We start from the raw sequence: 17,183 nt of genomic DNA, 5'->3' as shown, positions 1-17,183 counted from the left end.
GTTTAGTGTCTTGCCCAAGGACACTTAGACACTATAACTCTGGGGGAGCCCGGACTCGAACTTACATACAATCATGTACTTGAAACATTTTTACAATTCCAGACCACCAATTGCAATAACGTGCCCACAGGCTACAGATGAAAATGAGCTCATTACCCAACTCTGGCGCCTTTATTGATGTGGAAAATGAATCGCTGATTAATGTTCACCGTCCCTAGTAGTAAATCAATAAAATAAATATACAATGTATTTAATAAGCTGAGAACACCACTAAAATGATCCCCTACAAACAGTTCGCAACGCTAGTCATTATGCAGAGAATAAATGTGATAAAGGTAAGTAGCCGTGGTTAACAAACTTACCCCCAATCACACCCTTGACGCTGAGTGCCAAGCAGGGAGGCAATGGGTAACATCGTATAATATGTGTATGAGCAGTGTAATGTTAGTGTGGCAGACATGTGTTACAAGGCAGAGTACAAAATATAATACAAGGTAATACAAGATTAACCCATTGAGATCTGAAGCCGATTCTACATGTCTCCTAAATCTCAATAGTATTCTGAAAAACGTATGTTTCTGTATCAGTGGTGTTCAATCTTTTTCATGTCAAGGACCCCCAAAAATTGATATGTATTTGGCCGCGGACCCCCATCAAAATATTTTGTTCTAGGGACCCCCAGAGGCAAAGATTTGAGTTAAAAATGTTTGCTTTAAAAATATATATATTCAAAGATTTGCACACATTTTCACGATTTTTCAAAAATAGCTCAAAGTGTAAAATAATGCTTTTTTTAGCTCAAATCTAAAAATGACACAGTTCCAGGTCTCAATGGGTTAATACTGTATAAAAGGTTATAATACAGGTAAGGTACTACCAGTAGTGATAAATAATACAGTGAGTAAGTGATAAACTGTAATAAGTGTGCAAAAAACTGCATTAGCAGTATTCACATTAGGCGTAATAACTGACCATAGACTAGGTCACTAGCATAATAGTGTATCTCTGCTGTCCGGCAGAAACCAGCCAATTCCGAAATGTTCATTTTTCAGGAAGTGAAAAAAAAGTGGAGTTAGGAGGTTGTGTTCATCATTGATAAGAACAGCTGAATGGACCTCCAAGCTCACAATGAGGTTTGAGGTCAAAAGGGGGTGGAGCCTGGACCAGCTCCTAAACCAGCTAACTCAGGTGGAGTTAGCTGGTTTAGCAGAACATTTGAGGATCCAATGGAGTTAGCTGGTTTTGTCAGAAGCGCTTTTTAATGCTTTTCATTGGTTCAATATTTTTTTTACCAACACACAGACGTTAAGGCTGTTCAATGGCCCTGATTTATGGGGGAAAAAAATGCAAAAACGTCAAAATGGAGCTGGTTTTCTGCCAGACAGCAACGAGTTTAGAATTGCACATTCTCTATGTCACTGAAGTAGGATATATAAAGAACAATATACAGAATAAAGAATAGAAGAAGGAATCTATGAATTACATACAGACTGTACAGTCAGTATAGTATGTCTATATGTTGTAACCACACCATTAAAATACAGATGATGTCATATACAGAATATAATGGATGAATAAATATGCCAGAATATACATTCATGCAGCATTGCAGCAGAAGGATGAAGAAGTTAGCAATGAAGTACATACCGTATTATATAGTTAAAAAGCAGTCAGTATTACATGGTGAACTATAATCGGTCTTTTGCTATAGAGCATTGGTTCTCAAAGTGGGGTCCGGGGACCCCCAGGGGTACTTGAGGGGGTTCCAGGGGGTCCCCAGCTAAATGATGGATAGGAACTAAATGGACCCTTATGGATCTGTAACTCTGAGAGCGTACAAATGGAACCAAATGGACCCGTTAGGGTCCATTTGGTTCCATTTGTACACTCTCAGAGTTAAATTAACATTGATTTTACAATATAAATTGCGGTCCAAGTGATAGAAATGCCATTAAATGGGGGTCTGTAGCCCTAAAATGCATGTCAAACTGGGGGTCCTTGAAATTAAAATGGTTGAGAATCACTGCTAGAGAGCCATACAAATCTTCTCTAATGGGGGGTCCCTGGCTTATCTTTTCAAATGGGGGTCCGCGGGCGAATAAGTGTCAATTTGGGGGTCCTTGACATGAAAAAGTTTGAGAACCACTGCTATAGAGTGTTTGTTCAGTAACAGGGGTCTCCCATTTCTCCAGATATTTAGTAAACAGAAAATCCATTTTCAGGTTGAGATTAGTGGAGAACTCCACAAAGATCATTAATCAGCTTAAATGATTTACTGTTCCAGTTCCAATTTTGTCTGCTCATGTTTTGTTTTGTTTAATCACTTCACAGTTCACTTGTTTCTCCTGTACCATGTACAGTATGAGTTCTCTCTACTGATTGGATAACTATCCCAGAAGGAGAACCCTGTTACTGAACAAACACTCTATAGCAATGATCGCTATTGGAATATAGAGCAATTTAGCACTTATAAAAATACAAAGATGTCTTTGGACATTTGGACATAGATAGTGTATAGTTATGACTAATGCAATTAGGAAATAATTCAGTTTCTTTGTATTCTTTGTAGTTGTTAAATTGGGTTTTGTTCTACCAATTAGCTATGATATAATACATGCTCCTGGACTACAATGGCCTCGTGTTTCAGCATTGTGTTTACTCACACATCGTCAACAAGCCACTAGTCTAACATAATTAGCCTAATTTGTCAAATGAATTCATTAACATTTGTACCACACTCATAATATTGAGGTCTATGGCTTCCAAAAAAGACAAAAACTAAACAAAAACAGTGCCAGGCTGTACAAACAAAACCCCAACCCTTAAGCCTGGTTTATAGTTGTGCGCTGGTATCACGCACTTAACATAGACGATTTTCAAGCTTGTGTTGTGAGCTTGGAGATCCGCTATTTTCGATGTGCGATACGCCACACAGCCAAGTATAAATCAGCCATTATATTTTCCCAGTTTTTTCATGTCATGGGATTTATATTTACACACACACACACACGCACACGCAAACAAAACACAAAACACAAAACACATGCAACTAGTACATACTGTACATGTTTTTTTGTCCAGTGGTGCAAGGTATCTAAGTACTCAAGTACTGAACTTAAGTGCAATTTTGAGGTACTTTTATTTTACTGGAGAATTTCCAATTGTCTATACTTTTACCTCTACTCCACTACATCTCAGAGGCAAATGTTGTACTTTTACTCCACTACAATTATTTGAAAACGTACATTCTAAAACATACATTAACCACTTTAGCCCTATTTTATAGCTAGGCTATTTGAAAATAGCCGTCTATTTTCAAACATTTTAGTACTTTTACTTTTGGTACTTTAAGTACATGTTGATATCAATACTTTTGTACTTTTACTCATTGCAGTACTTCTACATTGCAGTATTGATACCTTTACTTAAGTAAAACATTTGAGTACTTTTTCCACTACTGTTGTTTTTTATACTCACAGTGAGCCTCTGTTTGCTATAGATGTGTGCCTTCAACTCCAAAGAGCCCCCTTTTGTTTTAGAAGTCATATGAAAGGGGTGGCATTGTTACTTTGGCTGCTTTCAGTGGCTGACAAGGTGATAATGGTAGGAAAGACATCAGGCTTTCAGGGATGAGGTGCCATTGTCACCGCCACGGCAAAATAACATTCTAGTTTTTGGCAGCGGCCGATACTTTAGCCCCTTCCTCTGGGAATCTTGCCAGTATAAGCACGTTTGGAGAGCAAACAGAGTAGGCCCTACTGTAATTCCACCGACAACAATAGTGTGAGTCTGATTAACCCTTAAAGACCGGGAACGCATCTGTTTTTAGATTCATTTGGCTATAAAAAAATAGCAGATTTACAAGCTCATAGTGCGGCACAGAGTGCCGCACTATGAGCTTGTAGATCTGCATTTGTTTTGAAAAATTGTGAAAATGTATGCAAATCTTTGAAGAGGTATTTTTTTAAGCGAACGTTTGTAACTCAAATCTTTGCTTCTGGGGATTCTACAAATGTCTTCTAAAATCCTAACAGTTTTTTGAAAAAACGTATATGTTGCTATATATAGTATCAGTGGTGCTCAAATATATTCATGTCAAAGACCACCCAAAATTATATGTATTTGGCCGGGGACCCCCATCTGAAAATATTTTGTTCCAGGGACCCCCCCACTAGCAAAGATTTGAGTAAAGATGTTCGCTTGAAAACGTTATATTCAAAGATTTGCACAAATTTTCACGATTTTTCAAAAAATAGCAGATCTACAACCTCAAGTGCCGCGCTATAGAGCTTGTAGATCTGCTATTTTCTATGGCCAAAGAAATAAAATAAAAATGTCACAGATGTGTTCCCGGTCTTAATGGGTTAAAAAAAAAAAAAAGAAGAAGAATACGAAGAACAAAAAAAATGGAATGACTGCAAAGGCAACAAGCAAGCCTTTTCTGGTCGCATAATATGCATGACTGATTTAGCAGGTATCAGAGGGAGAAAGAAATGTGCTGTACATAATCTGTAATGGAGCGCACAGGTCTCTCTTTCACCCTCTCTCTCTCTCTCTCCTCTCCCACTCACAATATACCTTCATAAAATAAAAGAACAGCAAGAAAACACTCCACTTGGGAAACACTCTGCGCTTTGGGAAGGGGCCCTGAAAACCACTCAATACACTGCATTCATTGCATGGAATTTAACCCATGAAGACCTGAAGCCGATTCTACAAATGTCTTCTAAATCCCAACACTTTTCTGAAAAATGTTTGTTTCTATATCGGTGGTGGCTCAAACCTTTTCATGTCAAGGACCCCCAAAATTATATGTATTTGGCCGCCGACCCCCATCTCAAAATGTGTTGTTCCAGGGACCCTTAGAAGCACATATTTGAGTTAAAATGTTGGCTTTAAAAATATATATATTCGAAGATTTGCACACATTTTCATGATTTTTGAATAGCCAAAGTGTAAAATAATGCTTTTTAGCTCAAATAAAAAAATGACACAGATGCGTTCCAGGTCTTGATGGGTTAATAAGTGTTATTTCACTGCAGTACGCCCTGACTAATCACCAGGCAATCCAATGAGTCTAGAGAGGTTTTCCAATCAGATACAGTGTTATCAGCATAACTTGTATTAATTGCAAAAATTGGAATCATTTTCTCATTTTCTGGTATTGATTTTACTCAGATAACAAACCGTTGATGACGGTATTGACATTGAATGGTAGGAAAATGTGATGTGATTATTTTTGTGTCCTGTGCCAAGCAGACGGCGGTGATTAACCCATTAGACCGGGAACGCATCTGTGTCATTTTTAGATTTCTTTGGGCTATTCAAAAATAGCAGATCTACAAGCTCATAGCGTGGCACATTTTTTTCGTGGCACAAATCGTGAAAATGTGTGCAAATCTTTGAATATAATAACTGCTCAAAAAACGTTCGGAAACTTAACTTCGGTCAACTATATCTCCCCTTTAATAATACCAATTGGTATTGTGTTTATATCATTTTTATCGTTCATTAGTCACCTTTACAACGAAGTATAGCTTGTAAGGATCGGGCATTCGTGGAATGAGCAACACAGCCAAACGTGTGGGTAGCGCCTGCAAAAAAATTGCCAAAATCACCCAATATGCTTCTGTTGGTAATAGACCATATTCACACGGCGGCCATATTGCCATTAAGTCAATGAAATGCCACCCAGTTGCCACAGCAACGCAATGTTAAATTCCAAAATGGCCGCCGTGTGAATATGGACTATGGACAGAGTCATAGCTAGTCTCAATGCTACAACATGAATTCAGCACCATGGACAGAGTCACAGCTAGTTGTCACCAGGGGCGTGCCGGGACCAAAATTCAGTTTTAACCCAGCCACCCTATGTAAATTATGCCACTGCTGAAAAACTTCCCAAACAGTAACGTAACTAATAATTGGGCCCCGGAAATTACCGTAATAATCCTATAACGGGAGGATTTTTTATTTTTTATTTTTTGGGGTGGCCCACCGGCCACCTGGCGGCCCGTAAATGGCGCGGCCGTTCTGGAATTTTCCCGAATTTCAAGTTCAAGTTCAAGTATTTATTTGCCATTTCAAAACTAGTTTGATAGGAAATTGTCTTGGTGCTTCCTCTCACATACAAGACAACACAATAAACAACAGCACAAAGACAAGAACAAAAAGAGACACAAGAAACAGAACCAAACCAGGACCAAGCTGCAGCTTTGGCACATGTATACAGTACAGACAGTAGAAGAAACTGCTTAGTGCAATTATGTAGCAATTTTTAAAGTGCATAATTAAAGTGCATACCGTCTAGTTTGTGTTTGTAGTGCAAGAGTGTCGTTAAGGTGCCTGACTGTGGCCAGCAAGTCCCTGGTTGTCACAGCTAGTCTCAGTGCTACAACATGAATTCAGCACCATGGACAGAGTCACAGCTAGTTGTCACAGCTAGTCTCAGTGCTACAACATGAATTCAGCACCATGGACAGAGTCACAGCTAGTCTCAGTGCTACAACATGAATTCAGCACCATGGACAGAGTCACAGCTAGTCTCAGTGCTACAACATGAATTCAGCACCATGGACAGAGTCACAGCTAGTCTCAGTGCTACAACATGAATTCAGCACCATGGACAGAGTCACAGCTAGTTGTCACAGCTAGTCTCAGTGCTACAACATGAATTGAGCACCATGGACAGAGTCACAACTAGTCTCAGTGCTACAACATGAATTCAGCACCATGGACAGAGTCACAACTAGTCTCAATGCTACAACATGAATTCAGCACCATGGACAGAGTCACAACTAGTCTCAGTGCTACAACATGAATTCAGCACCATGGACAGAGTCACAACTAGTCTCAGTGTTACAACATGAATTCAGCACCATGGACAGAGTCACAACTAGTCTCAGTGCTACAACCGTGTGAATATGGACTATCGTTCTTCTTTAGAGATATCATTGACCGAAGTTAAGTTTCCGAACTTTTTTAAGCAATTTATATTTTTTTTAAAGCAGTTTATATTTTTTGAAAGCGTTTTTTTTTACTAAAATCTTTGCCTCTGGGGGGTCCCTGGAACAAAAAATGTTGACATCCACGGCCAAATACATATCATTTTGGGGGTGATTTGACATGAAAAAGGTTTGATGACATGACAACATAAATTTGACATTTGTAGAAAACCCAGAAGCAAAGATTTGAGTTAAATGTTCACGATTTTTCTAAAAAATTGCAGATCTACAAGCTATGAGCTTGCATATCTGCAATTTTTTTTAATAGCCAAAGATGTTCTTTTTATAGCCAAAGAAATCTTAAAATGACACAGATGCGTTCCCGGTCTCAATGGCTAAAGCCTGCTGCAGTTACAGTAATCCACTATGGCCATCAGTTTGACCTTGTTTGGTCATTTACCTCTGGCGAACAGAGACCTACCTACTGAGTCTGGGCAATGCTTTTAGCTGTTAAGCCCCTTACACACCGGGGGCGAATGTTTCATGCGAATAATACAGTACGTTTAAAAAAAAAAACTTATAAAGTCAATGCAAGCTTCCATGGAGCGAAAAAGCGAAGCGAAAAGGTGTCTTTTAATTATTCGGAACAAGTCCGAATTTTGCGTATATTCGCATAATCGCTGGTGTGTAATGACCTTTAACATTGATAGAAAAAAGAAAAGCTCACCCCAAGTTTATTAAGTTATCATTATGAAACAGAAAAATAGAGTCTGTTCCCATTAACATTAACATTTAATGTACCACCACCACCAAGCAGATGTTTTGAACTTCAAAGCACTTCAACTGACTGAGGCTCGAAACGTCACCTTTAGTGGTAATACATTACAGTACATGTTCACAGGAGCATGATCCAGTGTGTGGACCTTTTTTTTTTACCCTTTTTTTTCTGGTTTCGCTTTGCTGTTTAAAGCTCTAGACTCCACGACGAGCAAATCCACGTAAAAAAAAGCATCCATTCATGTAGCGCCATGACCCTGGCTACATCCTGCAACAATAACATTTCACTCGCGAGTTACAACGAGGGGGGATCGCGCATGACCGGTTTTCCCCACCGTAAACAGATTCGGAGATATACTGTAGGCGTTTTGAAGAAGGAAATAGACAGGAAGCGGATGGGGAGCCGGTTTCCGGTGATCTATCTGGCCTATCCTTCTCAGGATCACAATGGGTACTCCCAGAACTGCTTTAGCCCCTGAAATATACATTTCAGCCATTTGAAAATAGCCGATCTACGAGCTCACAATGCGTCGCGATGCGACGCATTGTGAGCTGTGAGTATATTTTCAACCACTGTCTGTCCAGCACCTGATGTGTTGTTTGGATGTGCAAACTTTTTGATTTATAACTCTCCGCACCATCTGTCTGCCTTTCAGATGAGTTCCAGAACTTTGTGCGGAGGCTCCCTACGTTCTATGCCCTCAACACATCTGCCATCCAGTATTTTTGGAAGATGGAGCCAGCCGCTCACCAGCGCTACCGTCAGCTGGAGCTCAGCAACCAACAGCTTCTCAGCAAAGCGCGACGCATTGTCAGCAAGCTCTTCACCCTCAGCAAGAGGTGTCGAACACAGCCCAGGATCATTATGCTGAGAGAGAGGTGAGAGGATGAGAGAAGACGCTTCACTGCTCAGCCTGTTTGTCAACACAGATGTCGATACAACAGTGTGTGTGCGTGCGCGTGTGCGTGTGCGTGTGTGTGTGTGTGTGCGTGCGTGTGTGTGTACGTGTGTGTGTGTGTGTGTGTGTGTGTGTGTGTGTGTGTGTGTGTGTGTGTGTGTGTGTGTGTGTGTGTGTGTGTGTGTGTGTGTGTGTGTGTGTGTGTGTGTGCGTGTGTGTGCGTGTGTGTGTACATGTGTGTGTGCAGTGGTGTAAAGTAGCTAAGTATATTTACTCAAGTAGGCCTACTGTACTTAAGTACACTTTTGAGGAAGTTTTACTATACTGGAGTATTTCCCATTGTCAGTACTTTTACTTCTACTTCACTACATCTCAGAGGCAAATATAGTACTTTTACTCCACTACAATGATTTCAACACTTTAGTTACTAGTTACTTTTAAGATATAAATTATGATATTATGAAACACACATTAACCACTTTAGCCCTATTTTATACATAGGCTATTTGAAAATAGCCGATCTACAAGAAAGCGACGCGTTGTGAGCTTGTAGATCTGCTATTTTCAAACATTTTAGTACTTTTACTTTTGGTACTTTAAGTACATTTTGATGCCAATGCTTTTGTACCTTTACTCAAGTAAATTTAGAGTTTTTGACTTTTACTTGTAACAGAGTATTTCTTTATTGTAGTATTGGTACTTTTACTTAACATAGTATACAGCCCACAGGCATGCATGCCTATGTACGAATAATGGGGGTGTGTTGATGTATATGCGTTACACAAAAGTGAGTAAAAAATACCAAAGACCTGAGCACAATTAGGCCTAGTTTAGTGTTAGTTAACAGAAAAGCTCAGTTGTTTATTCTATGCAGTCCATTTGGCACTAATACAACTTTGTTATCCCATAAACTAGGCTAATAATGAACTCAAGCCATTAGCACTACATTATGCAGCTCAGGGACAGCGCCAGGCTACATTTTCTTTGGCAAAAGAAGGACTACTACTGTAAGCTACCAGCACGGTAGCATTTAACCCATTAAGACCGGGAACGCATCTGTGTGTCATTTTTAGATTTTAGATGTTTAGATTTTAGAAAATAGCATGTATACAAGCTCATAGTGCAGGACCGAGTGCCGCGCTATGAGCTTGTAGATCTGCTATTTTTGGAAAATTGTGCAAATCTTTGAACATATATATAGTTTTAAAGTGAACATGTTTAACGCAAATCTTTGCTTCTGGGGATTTTACAAATGTCTTCTAAATACGAACAGTTTTTTGAAAAAAACCTATGTCGAGGAACCCCAAAATGCCATGTATTTGGCTGCGGACCCCCATCTCAAAATATTTTTTTCCAGGGACCCCCAGATTCAAAGATTTGAGTTAAAAATGTATAGATATATTCAAAGATTTGCACACATGTTCACAATTCTTTTCCAAAAATAGCAGCTCTACAAGCTCATAGTGCGGCACTCGGTGCCGCGCTATGAGCTTGTAGAGCTACTATTTTTGAATAGCCAAAGAAATCTAAAAATGACACAGATATGCGTTCCCGGTCTAAATGGGTTAACTTGAATCCTTAGATGAATTATGTAGTTCTGTCTGGAGATATGCATGAGGAGGTTTCCATTGAAATTCATTTTAGCCTATAACTAGGCTTCATCTACATGCACACGGATCTGCCCCGAGGATGGATTGAAATTTAATTTGACTTATGAGCACATTGATGGTGGATGAGACCACTGTGGGACCATGTGAAACGCAGCGGAGTGAGAGAGAGACAGATGTTGTAGAGTAAAATATTCAAACTCTTAATTTGGCGTAATACTTTGACTCAAAGAATTAACCCATTAAGACCGGGAACGCATCTGTGTCATTTTTTGATTTGAGCTAAAAAAAAGCATTATTTTACACTTTGGCTCTTCAAAAATAGCAGATATACAAGCTCGTAGCGCGGCACCGAGTGCCGCGCTACGAGCTTGTAGATCTGCTATTTTTGAAAAATCGTGAAAATGTGTGCAAATCTTTGAATATATATATATTGTTTTAAAGCGATTTTTTTAAACATTTTTTTTTGCTTCTGGGGGTCCCTGGAACAAAATATTTTCAGATGGGGGTCCGCGGCCAAATACAAATGAAAAAGTTTCAGCACCACTGATATAGAAACGTACGTTTTTTTCAGAAAACTGTTGGGATTTAGAAGACATTTTGTAGAATCGGATTCAGGTCTTAATGGGTTAAGGAAAGCTTTAACCAGCAGGCTTCTAAAGTAAAGCTGTTCCAGGACATATGAATTTGAATGACATTGTGAGACACGTTTTTACGAGTAAATATCCACTGCTTTATATGTACAGTATATAGGTGTAATATATATATATGCGTGTGTGTGTGTGTGTGTGTGTGTGTGTGTGTGTGTGTGTGTGTGTGTGTGTGTGTGTGTGTGTGTGCGTGTGTGTGTGTGTGTGTGTGCGCGCACCCTGTGCGTCTCATTCCGCTGCCTGGAGAATGCTCTCGCTCTCCCTCAAACACTGGCATTATCTCCGTTCCATTGCCTGCTTCCTTATTGGCTTTTGTATTATTATTGTTGTTGTTTTGCACGAAGTTCATGGTGGATTTATTCCTTTATTTTTAAAGAGAGAATTCATGCATCTCGGTAACACTGTGTTCATGTACTGAAGCATTGTGGTCTTTGTCTGAAAAAGGGAGATAAAGAAATAGCCAACAGGAATGGCTACAACTTGCGCAGCAGGTCGTAACATATTCTAGAGAAATGCATCCATTTGCTTTCCCATCTTGTGGATTAAGAACTTCCTTGCACTAAAAAACAAAGAAACAAAGCTTAGAATAAAGTATGTGAAGTGTTATTTGTCAACAAATCAATCACTAGGATTTTGACCAAATCAGCTGCCCATTTGAATGATATATGGCGTTCTAAATTAGTTTAACCATTTTGTTAATTGGGGTTTCATTTACTTAACCCATTAATACTGAGAAGGGAACGCATCTGTGCGTCATTTTAAGATGTCTTTGGCTATTCAAAAATAGCAGATCTACAAGCTCATAGCGCGGCACTACAAGCTTGTAGATCTGGTATTTTTGAAAAATCTTGAAATTTTGTGGCAAAATCTTGGATTATGTATTTTTTAAAGCGAACATTTCCAAAATATTTAGTTCCAGGAACCCCCAGAAGCAAAGAACTTTTCATGATTTTTCAAAAATACCAGATCTACAAGCTCATAGCGCGGCACTCTGTGCCGCGCTATGAGCTTGTAGATCTGCTATTTTTGAATAGCCCAAGAAATCTGAAGCGACACAGATACGTTCCCGGTCTTAAAGAGTTAAGCAAAATAGACATTTTTGTTTAGGTGGTCAAAAAATTGCTAGATATTCGGGCGAATAAGGTTAGACATTGTACTGCTGCATGTAGTCATGATATGAACGGATGATGATATACTGTCATGCGTAGTCTCTCCCTCCCTAAAGGCCTATTCTGAGCCAGGGAGAATAAAAAAACCTGAATACGTTCCGGGAGAATAGAGAAGGTTTCAGCAGATATCAGCCAGAGCAGAGCAGCGGCACAAAACATTTGACATGCGGCTATTGTGTTTCCAAGGGAAAAGAAATGTTTTAACCCTTTAAGACCTGGAACGAATCTGTGTCATTTTTTGATTTCTTTGGGCTATTCAAAAATAGCAGATCTACAAGCTCATAGCGCGGCACCGAGTGCCGCGCTATGAGCTTGTAGATCTGCTATTTTTGAAAAATCGTGAACATTTGTGCAAATCTTTGAATATCTCAAATCTTTGCTTCTGGGGGTCCCTGGAACAACATATTTTTGAGATGGGGGTCCGGGGTCAAATATATAATTTTGGGGTCCTTGACATGAAAAAGTTTGAAAACCACTGATATTATAGCAAAACATACGTTTTTTTCTTAGGATTTTCTCAGAGATTTGAGTTAAAAAATGTTTGCTTTAAAAATTGCTTTTAAAAAATTCCATGATTTTTTTTTAAAATAGCAGATCTACAAGCTCGTAGCGTGGCATGAGCTTGTAGATCTGCATTTTTTTTTAAATAGCCAAATAAATCTAAAATGACACATACAGTATGCGTTCCAGGTCTTAAAGGGTTAAATGGGAGATTGCAAACATCTATCATCTAACCAACAAAATAGCCAGTTTACCCACAGCAGGAAATTGAATCCTTGGCTCTATGATTATGCCTGTGTCTGTGTTGTGTGATCTGAGTGAAACGGCCTGACCGACAATGAACAGCTTGCGCGGTTGAACACCCGCCTGCCTTCGAGGTTTGTCCCTCCTGGCGGCTGCCGCGCGTCTCCGAGACAATTTACATACTGTGTGCTGCTAGACTGATGGGACGACTCCCTGCCTCTCGCTGTGCACAGCTTCCACTGAGCAGGCCAGAGATGCACAATAATGCCCCACATGGCACATGGCTCCATAGCCAATGATAACAGACTTTTTTCAATTTAACCCATTAAGACCGGGAATGCATCTGTCATTTCTTTGGCTATTCAAAAAAATAGCAGATATACAAGCTCATAGCACGGCACCGAGTGCTGCGCTATGAGCTTGTAGAATTGTAGAATCGTGATGTTGTGCAAATCTTTGAATATATATATATATATAATTTTTTTTTTAAAGCAAACTTTAAACTCAAACCTTTGCTTCTGGGGATTCTACAAATGTCTTCTAAATCCCACAGTTTTTTTTTACTGTTTCTCTATCAGTGGTTCTCAAACTTTTTCATGTCAAGGACCCCCCAAAATGATATGTATTTGGCCGCGGACCCCATCTCAAAATATGCTGTAATAGGGACCCCCAGAAGCAAAGATTTGAGCCAAAAATGTTCCCTTAAAATATAATATTTGCAAAAACTTTCATGATAAAAAAAAGAAAATGCAGATCTATAAGCTCGTAGTGCCGGCACTCAGTGCCGCGTTATGAACTTGTATATCTGCTATTTTTGAACAGCCAAAGAAACCAATAAATGACAATGCGTTCCCGGTCTTAATGGGTTAAATAGGATGGATTGGTGGTCTATCTACCATACATGAGTCATACTTATTAGCAGCTGTATAAAGCTATTTATATGTTTGGGAGAAACATATTATATATGCTCCCATCGTTTTTTTCCCCCCACATAGTTTGTCCTGTCAGCTGTTCACCATGTGCTCTGTTTGCCACCTTCACCCACATACAACATTAATCATTGTTTTCTGTGTCATGTAGGGTTGTAACTTTAAAGGTAGCGTAAGTGATTTTCTTTTGTTAAAATAAGTGTTAAATAGCTATATATTCTAATAATACTCATTGTTATAGAGTGTTTGTTTAGTAACTGGAGTCTCCATGTCTCTCCAGCTCTTTATTTTGTGATGATATTTGAACTGTTGGTGCCACTATATATGACTATGAATTGAATACCAAGGACCTCAATGGAAACAAGACAGCAAGGACTTTTTTGAACGGACCTTTTGAACAGACATTTTGAACGGACCTTTCAGACAAAGTCTTTTTTTGCCTAATAAAATATTCAATCAATCAATATTACACAGAACATGCATGTTCAGGTCAGGATAGCAATTTAATCCAATCAGGATAGAGAACTCAGACAGGATACAGATTAAACTGAAATTGGAAGTGATGACACAAAGAAATGAGCAGGCACAATTGGAACTAGAACACTATATTTATTATCTGTTTATCAAAGAGCTGGAGAGACATGGAGACTCCTGTTACTGAACAAACACTCTATGATTACTATCAGAATATAGTGCTGTAACCTTTAAACAAAAAACGTTTTGTTTTCAACCAAAAAATATTACTTTATACCCTACCTTTAAGCACTGACTTGAAAGAGATTCGCTCAGTCTTCGAGATTAATGGAAGTGTGCGTCAAACAATTGCATATAACTTTAATTTAATATTAGGAATTAGGAATATATAAATATAATTATCTTTGCCCTACATTGAGTCGAATGTTGGTCTCACCGTCACGTAGGTATTACTGACAATAATAGAAGCACCTGATTCATGGAACATTATATTTGATTATCCTCATCACAATTTGCATAATAGTCAATTATGATTATAAGGCTATGTTAATCAAAATGTAAAGTCACCTATAAATTACACAACCCACGAGTCATAAAATATTGTAGATGATCAGGTTAACAACAGAGTTTAGCGGTTCTGCTTTACTTTTTTATGTTTTATGGAGGGGGGGATTCAATTCAATGGCGACTCTTTGAGTCTCCGCTGGTCATCAAATTATTGAAATTCGACAAAAACAAAAAAATAACCATGAATTCAAGGCTGCATGGAGTGTGTAATTGATAGAAAATAAGTAATTTTTTGGGTGAACTGCTCCTTTACGGCTAACATTGTTCTACCATAACAAGCCTAAACCTCTAGACAGCGTAATGCCAAGACAAACGATTACTATAATGGCTATATGAAATAAGCCTAGATACCTTTTCTCAGCTTAAAGGTACCAAGATGAACTAAAACTAAAATGACTATTGTCCAATCAGCAACATCACTGCCACATACCAAGAAACTTGACAATGCATATTGCTTTTCAAAATGTGTCCAAAATCACTCCCATGATCATGTCATGACGCTTTGAACATTTTCTGAAAAGAAGTTTGGAACTACTAAACAGTGGCGTGCACAGACATTTTGAGGGGCAGGTGCTCAAGTAAATTATACTTTTTTTTGTTGACTTGGTCTGCTCTTTTTTCCCTCTACACCTATACCTCTTTGCCAAAAATAGCCGATCTACAAGCCCACAACGCCTCGCGCTGCGAGGCGTTGTGGGCTTGTAGATCGGCTATTTTTGGCAAAGTTCTCCTCAGAAAAGGGATGCTAGGTTTCGAGTGTTTATGGTAAAAAGAAAAATCATATCACATAAAGATTTGGCAGACCCCCTGTAGTAACTCTGAGGACCCCCTAGGGTTCCCGGACCCCCTGTTGAAGACCCCTGCTGTAAACTGAAAAAAAAAGAATGTTTTTTTTCTTTTTTTCAAAAGGGCACTTCTGGTCAAGAGGGCAAAGGGCAGGTGCTCTAGCACCACCTAGAGTCTATCTGTGCACGTCCCTGCTACTAAATCTTCACAAAGCCATGTTCCTTGTATTCTTATGTCCTGTGCTGCTCTTGTCTTTGTTTTCGCAGGCGCTTCAGCTACTGGCTGAACTACATCCTGTCCATCATGTACTGCAGCGAGAACAACCACATCGGCTCCTACCTGGAGGACACCCGGAGCTGCTCCTGTCCCTACGAACACCCCTCCTGCCAGGGCGTGATCCCCTGCAGCGTGGGCGAGGGGACCTCGTGCGCCTCCTGCTCCTACGAGAACCGCTCGCGCTGCGCCACCTGCAACCAGGGCTACATGCTGAGCCAGGGCGCGTGCCGCCACGAGGTGCCCGACTCCACGGACCACTACATCGGCTTCGAGACGGACCTGCAGGACCTGGAGCTGCGCTACCTCCTGCAGAGGCGCGACGCCCGCATCGGCATCCACGGGATCTTCGTCAGCAACGACGTCCGGCTGAACAACTGGTTCGACCCGTCGTGGCGGAAGAGGATGCTGCTGACGCTGAAGAGCAACAAGTACAAGTCAAACCACGTCCACATGCTGCTGGGGATATCGCTGCAGATCTGCCTTACCAAGAACAGCACCCTGGAGCCCATGCTGTCCGTCTACATCAACCCGTTCGGGGGCAGTCATTCGGAGAGTTGGATCATGCCCATCGACCAGAACGACTACCCGGACTGGGAGAGGACTAAACTAGACATTCCCCTGGACTGCTACAACTGGACGTTGACCCTGGGGAACAAGTGGAAGACGTTTTTCGAGACGGTCCACTTTTACCTGCGGAGTCGGATCAAGGCCCCCATGGCCAACGGGAACGGGTCGGTCTACTACGAACCCTTGGAGTTCCTGGAGCCGGGGCGTAACCTGGGCTACATGAAGATAAACAGCATCCAGGTGTACGGCTATAGCATGCACTTTGACCCGGAGGCCATCCAGGATCTGATCCTACAGCTGGACTACCCGTACACTCAGGGATCGCAGGACTCGGCCCTGCTGCAGCTGCTGGAAATCCGGGACCGGGTCAACCGGCTCTCCCCTCCGGGACAGCAGCCGATGGACCTGTTCTCCTGTCTGCTGCGACACAGGCTCAAACTGTCGACCACGGACGTCGTCAGGATCCAGGCGGCGCTGCAGACTTTCAGTGCCAAGCAGCCCAAGTCGATGGAGTACGAGACAACCAAATTGTGTAGCTAATAAAGTGGCCGCCGTCCAAATTGCACAGATGGCCGTGCGGTGGTTATCACACGCGCCCGATGATGGCTAATCCATTAAGACCGGGAGCGCGTCTGTGAGTCATTTTTTTTAGATTTCTTCGGCTACAGATCTGCTATTTTTTTTTAAATCGTGAAAATTCATGCAAATCTTTGAATATATATATATATTTTTAAGTGAACATTTGTAACTCAAATCTTTGCTTCTGGGGGTTCTACAAATGTCTGCTAAAACAT

The 17,183-nt window shown here is 40.4% G+C and overlaps 1 protein-coding gene across 1 annotated transcript in view; it reads left to right on the top strand.

Annotated features, from left to right (window-relative positions):
• The window catches only part of LOC311051844 (BMP/retinoic acid-inducible neural-specific protein 3-like), a gene marked incomplete at its 5' end in the record, with an annotated part of 90,087 nt that extends 73,138 nt beyond the window's left edge, over window positions 1–16,949 (top strand). Inside the window, 2 exons of the mRNA XM_084066508.1 lie at window positions 8,378–8,600; window positions 15,813–16,949. Coding sequence (XP_083922634.1) covers window positions 8,378–8,600; window positions 15,813–16,929 — 1,340 coding nt within the window. The 3' untranslated portion in view covers window positions 16,930–16,949. The remainder of the gene's footprint in view (window positions 1–8,377; window positions 8,601–15,812) is intronic.
• Between the last annotated feature and the right edge of the window lie 234 nt (window positions 16,950–17,183).

The sequence above is a fragment of the Gymnoscopelus microlampas genome (genome assembly GCF_963454915.1).
Source record: "Gymnoscopelus microlampas genome assembly, chromosome: 9".
Taxonomy (NCBI): Eukaryota; Metazoa; Chordata; class Actinopteri; order Myctophiformes; family Myctophidae; genus Gymnoscopelus; species Gymnoscopelus microlampas.
The sequence above is the reverse complement of the archived record's forward strand: the minus strand, read 5'-3'. Positions and strand labels throughout refer to the sequence as shown.